We start from the raw sequence: 21,143 nt of genomic DNA on the forward strand, positions 1-21,143 counted from the left end.
CCATTATTCTCTTTATCTCATGAGAAGAAAATTAGAATCATGGCTTCAATGGTCTCGGTGAAAACACCGCCATTCTCAAACAAAACACAGGGGAGAAAGCCACTAGTTAAATGAACCAAAATACTGAAAACCAAATAGACAGCCAAAGTTCCAGAATTTCTTGTTAAATTACAAATTTCAGCAATTGTAGTATTTTTCATTTCAATATGCAAGTTAATGTTTAAAACTCTTTTTAAAGAAGTACAGAAGTAAAATAAAATCCTGCACAACATTGATGTACAGTGGGATCTTGAGGTCCAAGACCACAGCTTCCTGAAAGTACCAATGCAAGTAGATAGAGGGGCAAAGAAAGTATGTGGTATGCTTGCCTTCATTGGTCAAGGCACTGAGTATATGAGTCAAGTAGTCATGTTGCACCTTTATAAAACTTTGGTTTCTGCATTTGGGGTATTGTGTGCAGTTTTGGTTGCACCATTGCAGAAAGGATGTGGAGATTTTGGAAAGGTTTACCAGAATGCAGCCATGATTAGAGGGTATTGGCTGGAAAGAGAGGTTGGACAAACTTGGATTGTTTTCTCTGGAGCATCAGAGATTGAGGGAAGACCAGGTAGATGCTTGGTAAAATTATGAGGCATAGACAGAGAAGACATTCAGAATATTTATCCTAGGGTAGAAATTGAAATGCTAGAGGACACAGCTTTATAGACAATAGACAATAGGTGCAGGAGGAGGCCATTCGGCCCTTCGAGCCAGCACCACCATTCAATGTGATCATGGCTGATCATTCTCAATCAGTACCCCGTTCCTGCCTTCTCCCCATACCCCCTTGACTCCGTTATCCTTAAGAGCTCTATCCAGCTCTCTCTTGAATGTATTCAGAGAATTGGCCTCCGCTGCCTTCTGACGCAGAGAATTCCACAGATTGACAACTCTCTGACTGAAAAAGTTTTTCCTCATCTCAGTTCTAAATGGCCTACCCCTTATTCTTAAACTGTGGCCCCTTGTTCTGGACACATAGAACCCTCCAACAAACATGCTACAAAAAGGCACTGTTTACCCTGTCTTGTGCACAACAGGCAAAAATTCACCATTCTATCTGAAACAATTATTCAAATCCCTGGTGATCCAATGAACATACCAGTGCAACGATATGAAGGCACTATGACCTATTTTTTATATCTTCCAACTGACTGTAAAATGAAAATGCAAAGACAAATAGGTGTAAACAAGAACTCTGCTATTATTACCAAATGCAATTCAATTTTTGCAAGGCCTGCCCTGCGGTAATCACTTAGCATCTGTCCCTGCAGTAAATTCACATGTTTTTATTTTTATTATGCTCCAAGCAAGAAATGACCAATGTGTCCACTGGGAATTGTAACAGTCTATTGCAGTGTAATGTGGTGTGCTGGGTCCTTTTATTGAAAAAGACACAATCTAACTGTGTGTGCAGTTTTGGTCTCCAAATTTGAGGAAGGATATTCTTATTATTGAGGGCGTGCAGCGTAGGTTCACTAGGTTAATTCCCGGAATGGCGGGACTGTCGTATGTTGAAAGGCTGGAGCAATTAGGCTTGTATATCATATCATATCATATCATATATATACAGCCGGAAACAGGCCTTTTCGGCCCTCCAAGTCCGTGCCGCCCAGTGATCCCCGTACATTAACACTATCCTACACCCACTAGGGACAATTTTTACATTTACCCAGCCAATTAACCTACATACCTGTAACGTCTTTGGAGTGTGGGAGGAAACCGAAGATCTCGGAGAAAACCCACGCAGGTCACGGGGAGAACGTACAAACTCCTTACAGTGCAGCACCCGTAGTCAGGATCGAACCTGAGTCTCCGGCGCTGCATTCGCTGTAAAGCAGCAACTCTACCGCTGCGCTACCGTGCCGCCCGTATACACTGGAATTTAGAAGGATGAGGGGGGATCTTATTGAAACATGTAAGATAATTAGGGGATTGGACACATTAGAGGCAGGAAACATGTTCCCAATGTTGGGGGAGTCCAGAACAAGGGGCCACAGTTTAAGAATAAGGGGTAGGCCATTTAGAACGGAGATGAGGAAGAACTTTTTCAGTCAGAGAGTGGTGAAGGTGTGGAATTCTCTGCCTCAGAAGGCAGTGGAGGCCAGTTCGTTGGATGCTTTCAAGAGAGAGTTGGATAGAGCTCTTAAGGATAGCGGAGTGAGGGGGTATGGGGGAACGGGGTACTGATTGAGAGTGATCAGCCATGATCGCATTGAATGGCGGTGCTGGCTCGAAGGGCTGAATGGCCTACTCCTGCACCTATTGTCTATTGTCTATTGTCTAACAACCAAAGAAAAAAAATGTATTTATGTTTTTTCTTGGCTGGCTGTAGCCATAATAGATATTAATATGACAATTAAGGGAAATTTGAACAGGAACAGATCCTTTTATGTTCAAATATTTAATAATCCATCAGGCTAGGAAGTTACATAAACAATAAAATCTTACTGCTTTTGGTATGTATTTATACAGCTCGCATTAACTATTAAATTAAGTAGATTTTATAATACTCAAACAAACAAGCTGAAACAAGATCAGGAAATTCAACTATTAAATTCCGTGTCAAATCTTGTCCAGAAAGGGAAATTGAAGGAAAGAAGATTAGTATTAAGGGAATCTCATGAATTAGTACTACATATTTACTTCAAAGGTAAATTCAATGTTAATTTCTTAGCAAAATAGTGTTACAGAATTGTTGTGAAAGAGCAAGGCAAATCAAACAGCAACTTCTTGAACATTGCATTCACTGTATCGGTGCAGTTGGGTATCCGATATACTTCCAAATAATGGGACGTGCCCTGTGCCTCGCTGTTTCTCTGAATGCAAAATCCAAGCCAAAACGTTTTGAATTTTGCTATACTGATTAAATCCAGAGTTCTCAAAAATGCATTCTCATGGTCAGATAAATTATAAACGCACATTTAAGACCAAAATTCTCCAGCTGCTGTGATGTTAATACCAAAGAATGAGTTATGTATGGAAAGTATTTTAATAATGTGTAGATTGGACAAACTATTGAACGGAGAATAGTCAACTAACACTGGACCACAAAACAGAGGAATAACAGGCAATTATTATCACTGCTGCCATTTTATCTATTTCTTAATAACTATTATTACAGGTCCTCCCAAATTATGAACATCCAACTTATCTACAACCGTAAGTATGAACAAGGGTTTTAGAAACCAGAAGGATGGGGTCTGCCGACTGTCATGAGGCTGCAGGCATCTTCTACCGTGTGGGAACTCAGTTTGCGGCAACATATCAATAGTTAAGTTGAATGTCCTCATTTAACTACAGGTTGCTCTGGTTTGGCCGATGTTTTTATCTAAACATATAGCCGGGCGGGCGAATTTCCGACTTGCAAACTGTTCGGGTTATGAACAGTTCTCAGAATTGGAAACCTGTTGTAGCCTGGAGAGGATCTGTATAGCACCAGGGACTAAAGCATGACATTTATTATCCCCGGTTTGGCACCATTCAAATTTAGATGCAAGGCAATTCTTTAATACGTCACATTTTAATGAAATATACTCTTCAACTTTCTTAGTCTTGCATCAAAATTAAAATTCCCGACTAATATATTTGTTCCTAGTATGTGGTGAACACCTGACAAAAATGCTTCTTTGTTGTTAATCCCTGCTGGTAGATGGTGGCTATGTTGGTAAAGTCTTGCTTAGAATTTAAAAAGTGCTCTGGTTCCTAACATCAAACCCAATAATTTCAAGTCAGGTGGGTGTGTGAATAGATAAGCAACCTGAAGGAGATAAATGTTTCTGAATGTTCATGTTCACACAGGAAGTCCCCAGGTTACGATAGGGTTGTGTTCCTGAGAACTGTCCGCAAACTGAACTGTTCTTAAGTAGTGGAAATGAACAGAAGTGGTTGTGATGGGTGAGCGAGCAGGTGTGGGAAATGCTGCTGTCAACCAGCTTCAGTGACTCAGTGAGTGAATCCACCAGCTCTGCTCAGTTTGAGCCAACTTCCCATTGTTGTGACTCGGCAAGGGCTTAGGAAGAAAAGGCAAATGGAAATACTCCTTTCCCACTTGACAAAAGGTGCCTTTATTCGTGAAATGGCATAATCTGACTTGCAAGTCATGGCCATTTGCAAATCAAACTTCACCTCCTTTTTGCCTTAATCCTTTGACAAATTTATACATGTTCTCTTATCAAGAGTCAAGAGTGTTTTATTGTCATACAATGCCCTCCATAATGTTTGTGACAAAGACCCATCATTTATTTATTTGCCTCTGTACTCCACAATTTGAGATTTGTAATAGAAAAAATCACATGTGGTTAAAGCGCACATTATCAGATTTTATTAAAGGCCCTATTTATACATTTTGGTTTCACCATGTAGAAATTACAGCAGTGGTGATACATAGTCCCCCCATTTCAGGGCACCATAATGTTTGGGACACATGGCTTCACAGACGTTTGTAATTGCTCAGGTGTGTTTAATTGCCTCCTTCATGCAGGTATAAGAGACCTCTCAGCACCTCGTCTTTCCATCACCTTTGGAAACTTTTATTGTTATTTATCAACATGAGGACCAAAGTTGTGCCAATGAAAGTCAAAGAAGCCATTATGAGACTGAGAAACAAGAATAATACTGTTAAGAGACATCAGCCAAACCTTAGACTTACCAAAATCAACTGTTTGGGACATTATTAAGATGAAAGAGAGCACTGATGAACATAGAAAAGATAGAAAATAGGTGCAGGAGTAGGCCATTCGGCCCTTCGAGCCTGCACCGCCATTCAATATGATCATGGCTGATCATCCAGCTCAGTAACCTGTACCTGCCTTCTCTCCATACCCCCTGATCCCTTTAGCCACAAGGGCCACATCTAGCTCCCTCTTAAATATAGCCAATGAACTGGCCTCAACTACCTTCTGTGGCAGAGAATTCCACAGACTCACCACTCTCTATGTGAAGAAATGTTTTCTCATCTCGGTCCTAAAAGACTTCCCCCTTATCCTTAAGCTGTGACCCCTGGTTCTGGACTTCCCCAACATCGGGAACAATCTTCCCGCATCTAGCCTCTCCAACCCCTTAAGAATTTTATATGTTTCTATAAGATCCCCCCTCAGTCTTCTAAATTCCAGCGAGTATAAGCCTAGTCTATCCAGTCTTTCTTCATATGAAAGTCCTGCCATTCCAGGGATCAATCTGGTGAACCTTCTCTGTACTCCCTCTAAGGCTAGAATATCTTTCCTCAGATTAGGAGACCAAAACTGTGCACAATACTCCAGGTGCGGTCTCACCAAGGCCCTGTACAACTGCAGCAGAACCTCCCTGCTCCTATACTCAAATCCTCTTGCTATGAATGCTAACATACCATTCGCTTTCTTCACTGCCTGCTGCACCTGCACGCTTGCTTTCAATGACTGGTGCACCATGACACCCAGGTCACGTTGCATCTCCCCTTTTCCTAATTGGCCACCATTCAGGTAATACTCTGCTTTCCTGTTCTTGCCGCCAAAGTGGATAACCTCACATTTATCCACATTATATTGCATCTGCCATGCATTTGCCCACTCGCCTAATCTATCCAAGTCACTCTGCAGCCTCCTAGCTTACTAGCCGCAAAGGGACTGGCAGGCAAAGGAAGACCTCCACTGCTGATGATAGAATAATTCTCTCTATAATAAACAAAAATCCCCAAACACCTGTCTGACAGATCAGAAACATTCTTCATGAGTCAGGTGTGGATTTGTCAATGACCACTGTCTGCAGAAGACTTCATGAAAAGAAATACAGAGGCTACACTGCAAGATGCAAACCACTGGTAAGCTGCAAAAATAGGATGGCCAGGGCACAGTTTGCCAAGAAGTACTTAAAAGAGCAACCACAGTTCTGGAAAAAGGTCTTGTGGACAGATGAGACGAACATTAACATATCAGAAAGGTGGCAGGAGCAAGGTATGGAGGAGAGAAGGAACTGCCCAAGATCCAAAGCATACCACCTCATCTGTGAAACACGGTGGTGGGGGTGTTATGGCCTGGGTATGTATGGCTGCTGAAGGTACTGGCTCACTTATCTTCATTGATGATACAACTGCTGATGGTGGTAGCATAACGAATTCTGAGGTGTATAGACACATCCTATCTGCTCAAGTTCAAACAAATGCCTCAAAACTCATTGGCCGGTGGTTCATTCTACAGCAAGACAATGATCCCAAACTTACTGCTAAAGCAAAAAAGGAGATTTTCAAAGCTAAAAAATAGTAAATTCTTGAGTGGCCAAGTCAATCACCCGATCTGAACCCAATTGAGCTTGCCTATAATATGCTCAAGATCTGAACCATTAGATCAAAGAACTTAGTTGGAAAATCTTTCAACATACAATGCCTGAAACTACGGATCTCCCAATCAAACCCGTTGCAACCCTTGGATATTTCTTAAAAATCTGCACTTTGCGATTGTAACACTAAATTCTGCACTCTGTTCAGTTTTTCTCTTTGTACTACCCATTTTACTCGTGTATGATTTGACTGTTGTCATGTGTGATATGATTTGACTGGATAGCACATAAAACATTTTTTTTCATCTTCTGATAAATGCATTAATTATGAACCAATACCAATGATTTTACCTTTTTCTTCATGAAAGATAGCCAGTTTCGATGTCTGCAGCCTGAATATGCTGATAATCACATTTTTCAGCTTGATCAAGTCCACAATGTTATCGCCTCTTGGATTTTCTAGCAGTATCACGCCATCTGAAATATAAATTAAGAAAGTTTTTTTTCTGCTAAAGAGAACTGCTGTGGTAGTCCACCGATTCAATTTTACAATGCCACTTAATATTTTATATTCAGTCCCTTTATGCATCAAAAGTGACTGGAATCATTAAAAGGACATCTGGTCTACATTGGTAAACATTTTATGAGTTGTTATCTGACAGAGTTGGAAACTCAAGAACATTCAGTTAATCCTTTCACCTTTAAGTAGGTCATTCATTAGATTGCATTGACTTAGTATTTTACAGGAAGAACAAAACTTTTATCATACGCAGAATCCTATCAATAAACAAGACTCCAAATCAATCTTAAGAGAAGTTCACATGTGGAATTTTTTTGTGTTCCTAGTTTTTCATATGTTTAATATGGAGGCCACACTCCAGCCCTGGATGAAGCCACCTCACTTAAGCTGTCCTGACAGTTGCTATGAGATTCTTCCTTCGTCGCTCAAACTAATTTGACAAGTTAACGACAGAATGAATATTAGGACGTTCATCATTGCGTGCACTTTGTCAGTTAAACTCCTAGAATACCCAGAAATGCATTTGGAGTCCTGAAAAGCTTGATGTTGCTGATATGCATCTAAATTATGTCTGCTTCTCTACACATAATTAATTAACAAGATTAGTTGATTAACATTATGATAACCTAAAATAACATGATCTGAGCTGGGTCAGGAAACAGATTATCAAGTTTGCTGGCAGGGTCAACTCCGTTCCAATCCTTTGAGGTTAACTTAAACTGAAAATGATATACTCTTGGTCTGCCCATATTAGTTGTAATGTTTTGATCACTGGAAAATATGTTTCAGATTTAACTACGCATGCAGGAACTACAAACAAATCAACAGTAAAGGAAATATAAAATGTCAACGTAAAATGGCCTTATCCTCTTGATCACAATACTGATGCATGTAATATCTGATGGCAACTTGCTTTCCTAGTTGCAGTTGTATTAATAAACTCTATCAAAGTCCAATAGCGGATATAAATTTGCCTCACGACCAACTTATTATAGCAAGGATCATGTGAATCGCCCCACTAACTCACATTTCAAGGGAGTTTGGCTAATGGCCACTGACATAACTGATTTTATGCTGATCAGAAATTCATCAATGAAGTCACCTATTTCCTTTTACAACTATTTCCTATTTTTACATGGATAATAAATGGTGCAGTGGTGAATCTTGCAAGTGAGCAAAAGAAAGCTGCCTGACCTGCTGAGTTACTCCAGCATTTTGTGAATAAATCAATTTGTACCAGCATCTGCAGTTATTTTCTTATATATAAAGCTTTTCTATTTCCTGTTTAGGAGTTCCAAAGCATGACAAAGCATTGTCACCCATATGTTTAAACAATAATGTCAATTGTAGAGTATATTGATAAAAATATAGAGTATCTTAATTATGATGTTGCTTGCCTTACCTTGCTTTTTACCATCCACAGAAATCTTGACATTAACATATGCGCAGTTAAGGCCCAAAGGTAAAGCACCAACATCCGAGGTTCCTTTCACAAGAGTCAACTCAAGATTTGAGCCCTTCAACTAATGACAAAAGAAAAATAACGGTGAGAGACAGAAATGGTTGTTAAACTATAAGAAAATAACTGCAGATGCTGGTACAAATCGATTTATTCACAAAATGCTGGAGTAACTCAGCTGGTCGGGCAGCATCTCGGGAGAGAAGGAATGGGTGACGTTTTGGGTCGAGACCCTTCTTCAGTCTGAAGAAGGGTCTCGACCCGAAACGTCACCCATTCCTTCTCTCCCGAGATGCTGCCCGACCTGCTGAGTTACTCCAGCATTTTGTGAATAAATGGTTGTTAAACTGCTGGCTGCCCATTCTATGTTTTCAGCCAATAGGTTCCTGCAGTCAATGCAATGTTTGGATGGGATCCAAGTAGGTGGTCAATGCTCTAGCATCAAGTGCAGGTGAACAAATCTATCTGTAGAATTCTTATTGAAACTTCCAGCATGATTTTCAGCTTTCAACATTCCCCACTATCATTAATGATTCCCTTCAAAAGGGCATCATTGTGAGAAGCCAAATTCCAATGATGAATAATCTTTACTAAAAAAAAGTATTAAATAATATTTCTGTGCACGTGTGTCAGAATGTTTTACACTGGCAAGCAGGTTGGTTCAAAGTTACAGAAAATATTAAAAAATACAGATTCTAGAAATCTGAAAGAGAAACACAAATGCTGGAAACGTTCAGCAATCAGGCAGCATCTATGGAAGAAACTGTGTTAACAATTTAGGTCACAGATATATCTATTCTAAATCTTTAACTATTTCTCTTCCCACAGATAGTGTGTGATGTGCCGCGTCATAGTCTTACAGCGTGGAAGCGGGCCCTTCGACCCACCTTGTCCACACCAACCGACATGTTCTGTCTTCACTCATCCCACCTGCCTGCGTTTGACCCATATCCCTCTAAACCTGTCCTCTCCATGAACCTGTCCAATTGTTTCTTAAATGTTATGATATTACCTGCCTTAACTACCTCCTCTGGTGGCTTGTTCCATGCACCCACCACCGTCTGTGTAAATAGGTTACCCCTCAGGTTCCTATTAAATCTTTCCACCCTCACCTTAAACTTATGACCTCTGGTTCTTGAATCCCCTACTTGGGGCAAGAGATGGTGTTCGTCTTCCCGATCCATTCCTCTCATGATTTTGTATACCTTTATTAGATCACCCCTCATCCTCCTGCGCTCCAAGGAATAGTGTCCAAGACTGCTTCGCCTCTCCCTATAACTCAGGCCCTCTAGTTTTGGCAACATCGTGGGAAATCTTCTCTGCACCTTATTTGGCTTGGCAACACCTTTCCTATAAAATGGTGCCCAGAAATGAACACAATACTCTGAACATGGCCTCACCAACATCTTAACTGCAACCTGACCTCCCAACTTTTATAATCAATACTCTGACTGATGAGGGCCAATGTGCCAAAAGCCTTTTTGATCATCCTATCTACCCGTGGTGCCACTTTCAATGAACTTTGTATTTGCACTCTTAGATCCCTGTGCTCTACAACACTCCCCAGAGGCCTACCATTCACTGTGTAGGTCCTGCCCGTGTTAGAGTGTTTCCTGTATTTTCAGGGTTTTTTCAAAATAGTCGCTCTGGATAAAAGATATGTTTCGTGAAACATAGAAAAATAGGTGAGGAGGCTATTTGGCCCTTCGAGCCAGCACCACCATTCAATATGATCATGCTGATCATCTAAAATCAGTACCCCATTCCTGCTTTTTACCCATATCCCTTGAATTCATTCGCCTTAAGAGCTAAATCAAATTCTCTTGAAAATATCCAGTGAATTGGCCTCCGCTGCCTTCTGTGGCAGAGAATTCCACAGATTCACAACTCTCTGGGTGAAGAAATCTTTCCTCATCTCAGTCCTAAATGGCCCACTCCTTATTCTTAAACTGTGACCCCTAGTTCTGGACTCCCCCAACATTGGGAACATTTTTCCTGAATATAGCCTGTCCAATCCCTTAAGAATGTTATGTTTCTATAAGTTCCCCTCTCCTCCTTCTAAATTCCAGTGAATACAAGCCCAGGTGACCCATTCTTTCATCATATATCAGCCCCCCCCATCCCGGGAATTACCCTGGTGAACCTACGTTGCATTCCCTCAATAGCAATATTGTCCTTCCTCAAATTAGGAGACCAAAATTGCACACAATATTCCAGGTGCAATCTCACCAGGGCCCTGTACAACTGCAGTAGGACCTCCTTCCTCCTAAGCTTAAATCCTCTTGCAATGAAGGCCAACATGCCATTAGCTTTTTTCACTGCCAGCTGTACCTGCATGCTTACTTTCAGTGACGGATATACAAGCACACCCAGGTCTCTTTGCACCTCCCCTTTTCCGAATATGACACTATTCAGATAATAATCTGCCTTCATGTTCTTGCCACCAAAGTGGATAACCTCACATTTATCCACATTATACTGCATCTGCCAGATACACCATATCCACTGCCTCTCCCTTATCAATGCTACTTGTTACATCCTCAAAAAATTGCAGAAGATTAGTCAGGCATGATTTCTCCTTCATAAATCCATCCTGACTTTGACCGATCCTGTCACTGCTTTCCAAATGTGCTGCTGTAACATTTTTAATAATCGACTAAAGCATCTTCCCCACTACCGATGTAAGGCTATCTGGTCTATAATTCCCCGGTTTCTCTCTCCCTCATTTCTTACTAGAACTAGACTTTCCTTTTCAATTATTAAATTGTGAAAGGCCTGGATAGAGTAGATGAGGAGAGGATGTTTCCACTAATGGGAGAGTCTAGGACCAGAGCTCATAGCCTCAGAATTAAAGAACGTTCCTTTAGGAAGATGAGGAAAAATTTATTTAGTCAGAGGGTGGTGAATATGTGGAATTCATTGCCACAGAAGGCTGTGGAGGTCGTCAATGATATTTTTAAGAGAGATAGATTTGTGATTAGTATGGGTGTCAGGGGTTATGGGGAGAAGGCAGGAGAACGGGTTAAGAGGGAAAGATAGATCAGACATGATTGAATGGCGGAGTAGACTAGACAGTCCGAATGGCCTAATTCTACTCCTGTCACTGATGAACATAAATTGAATAGCATGGAGACAGAAAGACCTGAAAGGAATCTAATTTTCTTTCAACTGGGTCCTAAAGTATGCAATTCAGAAAAAGTCTCACTTTTCCCACTCTAATGTCAACAGCAAAATATTGGGTGTAATAAATTGCTGCTCCTTTGTTAATCAGAGGTAGGCTCACTTAAAATAAAAAGAGCTCCTCTCATTTCCTGTAAACTAGTAAAAGTTAACATTGAAATATATCTTACTAACTGCATAAAAATCATTTAAAAATCCACTAAACAAAGCACAGATTGTCCTTTACACGTGTACCAGGCAAATGAGTTTGCATTCATTTAGTAAACTGACTAGCCAAATCTTATCAAGGTAAATGTCAGGAGAGATATTCAAGAGAATTAGGCATGCTATGCTCCTTCTGCCAAATATACACTGATATCTTGCTTAGAAAGAAGGACACATTCCCAGGAATTAAAAAGCTAATGGAATCAGCATTGTAAGGGATCGTTATAGGACTATAAGTAGAGAGAAGTTTTTGAAAATAGTACTGTGCCAGGAAACCGGCATGAATGTCTGCCTTTCCTGTTACCATGAAATGCGGTACTGGTACCCTGTGCAGATCTAACAATGAATCACCCCATAGCTCTGTATGGAATGACTTTCTGTGAAGCTAGTATTGGGTAGGCCAGGTTGAGCAGTGTGGATGCTCAATATCGAGATGAGGGCTCAAGGCTGCCCTCGCCCTGTTTGACACCCTGAGTGTGAGCCAACACCTTCTTCATGAGTTGACAGACCATCCAGACTCTACAATCTCTCTCAACACCTCCGGTTGATTGTTATTAAAGTTACTTTCACCATCTCTGTTTTAAAAAAAGAATCATGAGCACAATGATGAAACAGTACTTTATGAGCAAGCATAACAGGATAATATTGTAACCAAATATATGTAATGGATCGTGTTCTCATGATTCATTTATCCACGACAGGGAATGGAGTTTGAAGATTTTACCTGTGTTTTTTCTTGTATAATCACTTCAGCGGAATTTGGTACTGGATACAGCTTCAGAGAGGATTTCACAGTTCCCAAGATAAAATCAGTGTGATTCTTAATAACGTTATCCAAATATTCTCCTGTTGGTTGGGAACTGTAATAAATTGTGATCTCATCTGAGGGCACAAGATGAGCCTGTAAGTGTAAATTTTATAAAACACAATGTCATTGATTGTTATCATTATTGTATCAATTTGATGATAATATCCTTGAAAAATGTTGTAGATTGACAAACAATGAATGAATGAATGAATGAATAAGTTTATTGGCCAAGTATGCATTTACAAGGAATGTGCCTTGGTGCTCCGCTCACAAATGACAACACAAACATACAGTTAACAATTAAGAATAAAGCATAAACACATCAAAACAATAAGGATACAACATTACGGTCTAAACATGTGGGTGAAAATAAACCAGAGCAAAAAAGAGACTACAGACTTTGGTTATTGAGTAGAACTATCACTCATGGGAAAAAAGCTGTTTTTATGTCTGGCTGTGGCTGCTTTGACAGTCCGGAGTCGCCTTCCAGAGGGAAGTGCTTCGAAGAGTTTGTGGCCAGGGTGAGAGGGGTCAGAGATGATCTTGCCCGCTCGTTTCCTGGCCCTTGCAGTGTACAGTTCGTCAATGGGGGAAAGGTTGCAGCCAACAACCTTCTCAGCTGTGCGAACGATCCGTTGCAGCCTCCAGATGTCGTGCTTGGTGGCTGAGCCAAACCAGACCACGATGGAGAAGGTGAGGACGGACTCAATGATAGCAGTATAGAATTGGACCATCATTGCCTGTGGCAGATTGTGTTTCTTCAGTTGCCGCAGAAAGTACATCCTCTGTTGGGCCTTTTTGACTGTGGAGTCGATGGTGGCCCCCATTTAAAGTCCCTGGAGATGATGGTTCCAAGGAACTTAAATGACTCCACAGATGTGACTGTGGTGTTATCATATCATATCATATATATACAGCCGGAAACAGGCCTTTTCGGCCCTCCAAGTCCGTGCCGCCCAGTGATCCCCGTACATTAACACTATCCTACACCCACTAGGGACAATTTTTACATTTACCCAGCCAATTAATCTACATACCTGTACGTCTTTGGAGTGTGGGAGGAAACCGAAGATCTCGGAGTAAACCCACGCAGGTCATGGGGAGAACGTACAAACTCCTTACAGTGCAGCACCCGTAGTCAGGATCGAACCTGAGTCTCCGGCGCTGCATTCGCTGTAAAGCAGCAACTCTACCGCTGCGCTACCGTGTTGTTGATAGTGAGTGGGGGGAGGGGAGGGGGATCTCATTGAAAGTCTACAATTAGTTCCACTGCCTTGAGTGCATTGAGCTCCAGGTTGTTACGATGGCACCAGGACGCCAGCTGTGCCACTTCCCCTCTGTAGACAGATTCCTCCCCATCCTGGATCAGTCCAATCAGGGTAGTGTCATCCGCAAACTTGAGGAGCTTGACAGAGGAGTCTGTGGAGGAGCAGTCTTTGGTGTAGAGAGAGTAAAGGAGAGGGGAGAGTACGCAGCCTTGCGGAGCTCCTATGCTGAGAGTCTGCGGGTCCGAGATGTGCTTTCCCAGCCTCACATGCTGCTTCCTGTCCGTCAGGAAGTTGATGATCCACTGACAGAGGGGTTCAGGCACAGTCAGCTGGGAGAGTTTGTCGTGCAGTAGCTCTGGCACAATGGTGTTAAAAGCAGAGCTAAAGTCCACAAACAGAATCCTGGCATAGGTCCCCTTGCGGTCTAGGTGCTGGAGGATGAAGTGCAGGCCTAGATTGACTGCGTCGTCCACCGATCTATTGGCCCGATATGCAAACTGCACGGGGTCCAGCAGGGGGTTTGTGATGTTTTTCAGCTGGGCCAGCACAAGTCTTTCAAAGGTCTTCATGACTACAGAGGTAAGTGTGACAGGCCTGTAGTCATTAAGACCAATGATCCTTGTCTTTTTGGGTACAGGGACAATAGTGGAGACCTTGAAGCAGGCAGGGACAGTGCAGGTTTGCAGGGACAGGTTGAAATGTCTGTGTAGACATTGATGCACAATGGAATGACAGTAGGCTCATTAGGAATTTAAAATGCTTGATCTCACAATGCCAACCAGCACGAAGTACACAAAACTGTATACTCTGTAAATTGGCAAATGATGTGCATCATTGGGAAATTGCTTATTTTCTGAATACAGTCAATAAATAGTATTGAAATATGATGATGCACTATGTTGAAAAAACAGAATGATTTCCATCTGTCCAAGTATCAACTTTAAAGGATCAGAACAGAACAAACAAAATTGCAGGTTTCAATACAATTACCTCCATATCAAGTAGAAACAAGACATGTCAACGCATAATTTTACATCAAGGAACAGCAAAAACATAATTGGGACATGGACTTGAGTTTTCATGTTCTTGCTTCAGTTCAAAATTCAAAGCAAATCAATAAAATGCAACAATGCCATGGCAATAGTAAATTCATTTATCTGCTTTAAAATCACTCATTAAACTTACAGAATATTAACTTGACTAGGTAATTGGAAACAAGAAGATAAAAACAATATATCAGATAAAAATCAAGATAGGAAAATAATCTGATTTCTTTGTCTATAGTTGGAAAATAATTATTTTCTACTCTGAATAGGTACATTCAGGACAGAAAATAATTATTTGTTAACTTTTCAGAATGTTCTCTTCTTTAACTTTAACTTCAAAGAAAATAAGGACATTTTAACCACAACTGCTATTTAGTTTAGTTTAGTTTCGAGATACAACGTGGAAACAGGCCCTTTGGCCCACCGACCAACGATCCCTGCACATTAAAGGGCCTATCTCACTTAGGCGATTTTAAGGCGACTGCCAGCGACTAGGCTATCGTCGACAGTTCGCCGGGGTGTCGCAGGCTTGATCGTGACATCCAAGAATCCAAGAATCATAGTGGATCTCAGCGCATCGCTGAGAAATCAACCAGAGTGAAATTTCTCGGTGACAGCTGGCTTGTTGCCAGATATCGTTGCTTATTGCGGGCGCTATCGCATGCTGTCCCCAGGTTTGCTAGGTTCTCTTAGATGCATTTAGAACCACATAATATTAAAATAAGTAAAGTCATTTGAAGATACCATAAACTACTTGTGTTTAACCAATTTATTTACTGTCAGGACATTTGACAGGTAGATTGGACGCGACAGTTTGACGGTCAGGTAAGCGTGGGGATTTTCGCGATGTTTATGGCCATCAGCGATTACATTTAATGTAAGCTCCGAACCCAGAAATGCAACCCAGAAACCAGATATGCATCTCCCGTACATTTTCAAAGAATGCCCACACTCCGCACAAAATCCATTTAACCACTTTTAAAATTAAATTTCTTAATACTGCTATTAGTAAACTGGAAGTAAATCCAGTTTATGCCTTGTTACCGTGAAGCTTGGTTTTCAAGTATGTTATATTTCAAAACTCTCAAGTATTTACCGACTTGTCAGTGATTTCAGCGAAAATTAGGACGCCGGAGAAGTATTGACAGCATGGGAATTTTCGCGATGTTTCCGAAGACGCTGTAATCTCGACCTGACTCGGCATTGTCGTGGTCATTGTCGTAGGGTAAAAGAAAATTTTGGCGATCTGCTACGACTTTGACAGTGGCCGGCAGTCGCCTAAAAAATCGCCTAAGTGGGACAGGCCCTTAACACTATCCTCCTGAGGACAATTAACATTTTATACCAGGCCAATTAACCTACAAACTTGTACGTGTTTGGAGTGTGGGAGGAAACCAAAGATCTTGGAGAAAACCCATGTGGGTCATGGGAAGAAAGTACAAACTTCGTACAGCAGCACCCGTAGTTAGGATCGAACCCGGGATCCGGGTGTCTGGCGCTGTAAGGCAGTAACTCTTCTGCTGCGCCACCATGCCGCCCCTTATTGACCATTACCAAACAAGTTTCAGTAATTATTACTATGACATGGAACATAAAACATTAACTGTGAAAAGAAAATAACTATTTAATAACTATTTAATTTAGTAAACTCAAAAAGTAGAGCTGCCAAAAATCTACAATTAGGATACAGGTAATCAATAGAATTATGGCATTCAATTTGTAGCACTGGGATTGATTGAATAATGCGCTTTAATAAAACTGAGTTAATCGTGACTTAATCATCTGGGGTTTTCATAGTTTGCACTACCTGACCTAAATTTTGACAGTTCTTTCAACTTCTCGGGCACCAATCATTATTTGCCCTCCAGGAAAACTGAAAATGAGCTGACAGAAACCGTCCACTGGATACAAGCTAACTCTGACTGACACTTCCACTTTCTACTCTAAACAAAAAGCTGCAAAAAGGGTTTAAAACAGGAAATTCCTTTGAGCACTCGAGTGCTTTTTTTAAATGACATATTGATAAATGCTAATTTATTAATTTGGTAAATCAATTTAATAGATCAAAAATCACAACTGAGCATTCACAAATTTTACAGAATTATTATGGGGAAATATAACTAATCATATTTATAGCAAAATAAAAGGCTGACGGATTCAATTGTCCTCAATGGGTAATGAAAAATGTAATACATTTAGAAGCTGAGGAAAAATTATGAATGATCTTTTTCCTGCACATGCTAGAGATTTTGGTAAGTTAATAGGAACTGTTACCTAGTTTCGTAAGAACACATGATACACAAGTAGGAGGTGTCCAGCATGTTCCAAGTCCACTTTACTTTCAAGTTGATCCGAGCGAATGCTCAAGATCAACTCAAATTTCGTCCTATGTCCATAATCCCTCAATTCCCTCAGTGCCATGAATCTATCAGTGATGGCTGAATAATTGCAGTATTTTGGGTTAGAGAATTCCAAATGCTGGGGCAGGGAAAGGCAGATGCATTCATATTTGATGAGCAATAGAAGCACTTTTAAAAATTCTGTGATTTCATTCCTGAAGGGATTTAGTTAATCAACATTATGCTTCTGCAGTCACCTCACTATTATAACACCACTACTTGAGCATTAAGAACCACAGGTTTTAAAATAAAAGCTGATGGGTTATCTAAAGTAGTGGCTATGTAAAGTAGACAGACAAATTATGAGAATCTTAACTCTGTCTTAAGCTACCTCGGCAGCAGCCATAACTTAAAATTAGCTTCAGCAGCTCGAGGTTAAATTGAGTTTGGGAGTAAGAAAACGAGCAGGTGAGGAAAAAAAATCAGCACTGCTTGTGCTGCGGGTTTTCAGCTATGGAGAGAAGCGAGATCTGCTGTGGTGCACATCTATACAGTCTGCCAATATTAACCATCTTGACTCACACAGGCAAAGAGCTAGTTTGGTGAAAATCCAGAGAATACCTCTGGATAGAAATGAGTCTCTGTCACTTGCACTTGATGTGCAAAATAGCAGTGCCTGTGCCCTGACATCAACAAAACCTATTAACAAAAGCAGAGTAAAATGTCCACGCTCTAAAATATTGTGTGTCTGATAGAAATGGAGGTCATATTTCCACCCCGGGTATGCATGGAATTGTACTTTAGCAAAAATTCAAAATTTAGGAAGGCAGATGATGATTACAAAGAAAATGTTGGAAACTCAGCTATGACATCATCAGTAGAAAGAGAAACGGTTATCATTTTGGTTGAATGCACGTCGTTAGATCTTCAACTAAAATGTTAAACATGCTTCTATTTCCACCAATGTGGCCTGACTTGCTGAGTGCTTGAGCACCTCTTTGCTTATAGATTTTCAAAAGACAGGTGATTCTTTAAAGATAGACTGAACTTGCCTTTTTCCGAAGCTTTTGGATACGATTTATAACTTCTCGTGCCACTCCTTCGTCCACCATTGATTGGTCAGGTGTGACATCTAAAAGAACCAAAGCCTGAAAAAATGTAAAAGCCTTTTGAAAAATTATTCAATATGCTGGCACTCTACACTATCAAATTAAGCAAGTAAAGTATATTAGATCATACAGTAAAGCCTGAGAAAACCTTTCCATTTAATGCTTTAGAGTTCTGAATCAGAAGGGGACTATTTTATTATATTGCTCAAACAAGCTACAATAGTGTTAATAGTGAAAGTGAAGATTAACATCAGGCATTTTACTCCTTTTCATAATAACCCAAGAGAACTTAGAGAATTAAGAGATCAAAGTTTGTACCTCCAGTATTTAAGGGAGCAATTCATAGATATTACTTGGTTTTCTAATTAACATGCTAGAGATTCCATCGCTAATACTGTGCAATGGCCCATTTTGGACTTTAGACTTCAGAGATACAGTGTGGCAACAGGCGCTTCGGCCCACCCAGTCCGTGCCGACCAGTGATCACCTTGTACACTAACACTATCTTACACACTTAGAACAATTTACAATTTTGCTGAAGCCAATCGATCGACAAATCTGTACGTCTGTACGTGTGTGGGGAAACCAGAGAAAATCCTTGCGTTCACACGGAGAAAGTTCAAAATCCATACAGACTGCACCCGTAGTCAGCATCAAACCTGGGTCTCTGGCGCTGTAAAGCAGCAGGTCTACTGCTGCACCATGTTACCAATACCATAACTGAAATTGCCCTGTTGTAACTAATTGGCATATATTTTCCTCATTAAAAAAGCACTTACTTGAACATCAGAATGAGCTTCGTACTGAGCACTTCCTGCTGAACTTGCATCAAATGCATACATAAGACGCAAGTCCTCCTCATGAAGTTCATGTCCTTCCACAATTATGGAGCCTGTTAACAGAACACTGAGCATGTAGGATCACACCAGCACATCCACTGATTTGTGACAAGAAATAGACATTGAGTTCTTGACTTTTGGAACTCCTCCAATTGTAATTTTAACCATTCTCACTACCTACATACTTTTCCATGGAAATGATTAGCATCACCAGCTTCTTTTCGCTGGTACCACAAATTGATGCATTGGGAACAACTGACCTCAATACCAGTTCTTGAAACTGTGAAAAGTATTGGTAAAGGAATAGATTAAGCTGGTTTACCTCTGTAAAAATTAAAACTAAACATGATATTAAATGAAACAAACTAGGAAATTCGCCACCTCTGGGCAAAATTTTGTGTTGGTAAATTTGCTCACGGAAGAAAAGTACTTTTCTTAAATGTACATCTCAAGGAAGTAAGAAAGTTAGAGCAGGGGTCGGCCACTTGCTTCTCAAGCCTGCCTTGTCATTTAATATGATCATGGCTGATCTGCCCAAGGCCTCATCTCCTCTTCTGTGTCACTTCTTCAATGGCCCTGATCTCCCCAAAGTTACAAAACTTTATTCACTTCATCTTTAAATACACCCAATGATCAAGCCTCAACAATACTCTGGGGTACAGAAATCCAGAGATTCACCATCCTCTAATGATCATCTCAGTTTTAACTGACTGCCTATGTCCCCATGTTCTTTACTTGGATTTAAACTTAGAAGAAAAACTGCAACATGATTTTTCTTTCTTTTAAAATATGGCGATGACACAGATACTAGGGTTTAAATAGGAGAGGACTTTTCATTATGTCATAGCAAGGCAATAATTTCCTAATACTCACCAGTCTTTTGGAATTCTTCCAATTGTACACTCTGGAGTCCCTTGATAGCGGCTGCAACAGATTTAAATGCCCCCTTTAGGCGCTTTCCTAACACCATGTGATCTGGTTCTGCCTTAAGCTGAATGCCATACTTGTCTTTATCTGTGGACAATGTCAGCTGACGCACATTTAGTTCCTATGAGGAATTATAAAACAAAGTTGTGACTAATTAGACATTTTCAGTCATTAGATCTTTAGTGTATTAGTTATACCTTTTTTTTAATACTGTATACCATTTTACATTTTTTAATTTACATATTTAGCTTTTCCAATAATAGGTTTTGATACAAAATATATAAATGAGAACTATCAATATCTGACTGAACATCACTAACTCTTCCTACACCTGAAGAAAAGTACTTTTCTTAAATGTACATCTCCAGGAAGTAAGAAAATTAGAGCAGGAGTCGGCCACTTGTTTCTCAAGCCTGCCTTGTCATTTAATATGATCATGGCTGATCTGCCCAAGGCCTCATCTCCTCTTCTGTGTCACTTCTTCAATGGCCCTAATCTCTCCAAATTTACAAAACTTTATTCACTTCATCTTTAAATACATCCGACGATCAAGCCTCAACAATACTCTGGGGTACAGAGTACATTGAATCTAAATAAAACAAAATTTATTGTGTTTGGAAATCGAAAAATTTGAAGGTAACACTTATGATGATGTAGAAATTGAAAGAGTGTATGAAAATAAATTCTTGAGAGTGATAATAGATCATAAACTCTATTGGAAACATCACATAAAATATATCAAATCAAAACTGTCTAAATCCATTGCAATACTGCACAAAACTAAGGCCATCTTGAATCAAAATTCACTATATACGTTATATTGCTCACTCATTATTCCATATATTACAGACTGTGTGGAAGTATGGGGAAACACCTACAAAACTAGCATTAATTCAATCTTTATATTGCAAAAAAGAGCTATAAGAATTGTCAATAAGGCTGGTTATAATGACCCAACCAACCAATTATTTATGAAATCATATGCCCTAAAATATATGGACCTAGTAGACTTTAAAACTCTACAAATAATGTTTAGAGCAAAAGAAAGAACACTTCCTGACTGTATCCAAGGTTTGTTTTCAGTGAGGGAGAGCAGGGATCCACTCAGGGGTAATAGATAGGTGATAGGTGTGACCTATCACTAGGTAATTATATA

At 40.2% G+C, this 21,143-nt stretch overlaps 1 protein-coding gene across 1 annotated transcript in view; it reads right to left on the reverse strand.

The window, feature by feature from the left end:
* Positions 1-21,143, reverse strand: part of iars1 (isoleucyl-tRNA synthetase 1) — a 147,721-nt gene that overhangs the window by 20,905 nt on the left and 105,673 nt on the right. The window contains exons 26-31 of the mRNA XM_078414016.1: positions 19,934-20,108; positions 19,001-19,113; positions 18,165-18,260; positions 12,376-12,552; positions 8,211-8,331; positions 6,640-6,765 (exon numbers count right to left, since the gene is read on the reverse strand). Coding sequence (XP_078270142.1) covers positions 6,640-6,765; positions 8,211-8,331; positions 12,376-12,552; positions 18,165-18,260; positions 19,001-19,113; positions 19,934-20,108 — 808 coding nt within the window. The remainder of the gene's footprint in view (positions 1-6,639; positions 6,766-8,210; positions 8,332-12,375; positions 12,553-18,164; positions 18,261-19,000; positions 19,114-19,933; positions 20,109-21,143) is intronic.

This window comes from Rhinoraja longicauda, chromosome 17 (genome assembly GCF_053455715.1).
Source record: "Rhinoraja longicauda isolate Sanriku21f chromosome 17, sRhiLon1.1, whole genome shotgun sequence".
NCBI lineage: Eukaryota > Metazoa > Chordata > Chondrichthyes > Rajiformes > Arhynchobatidae > Rhinoraja > Rhinoraja longicauda.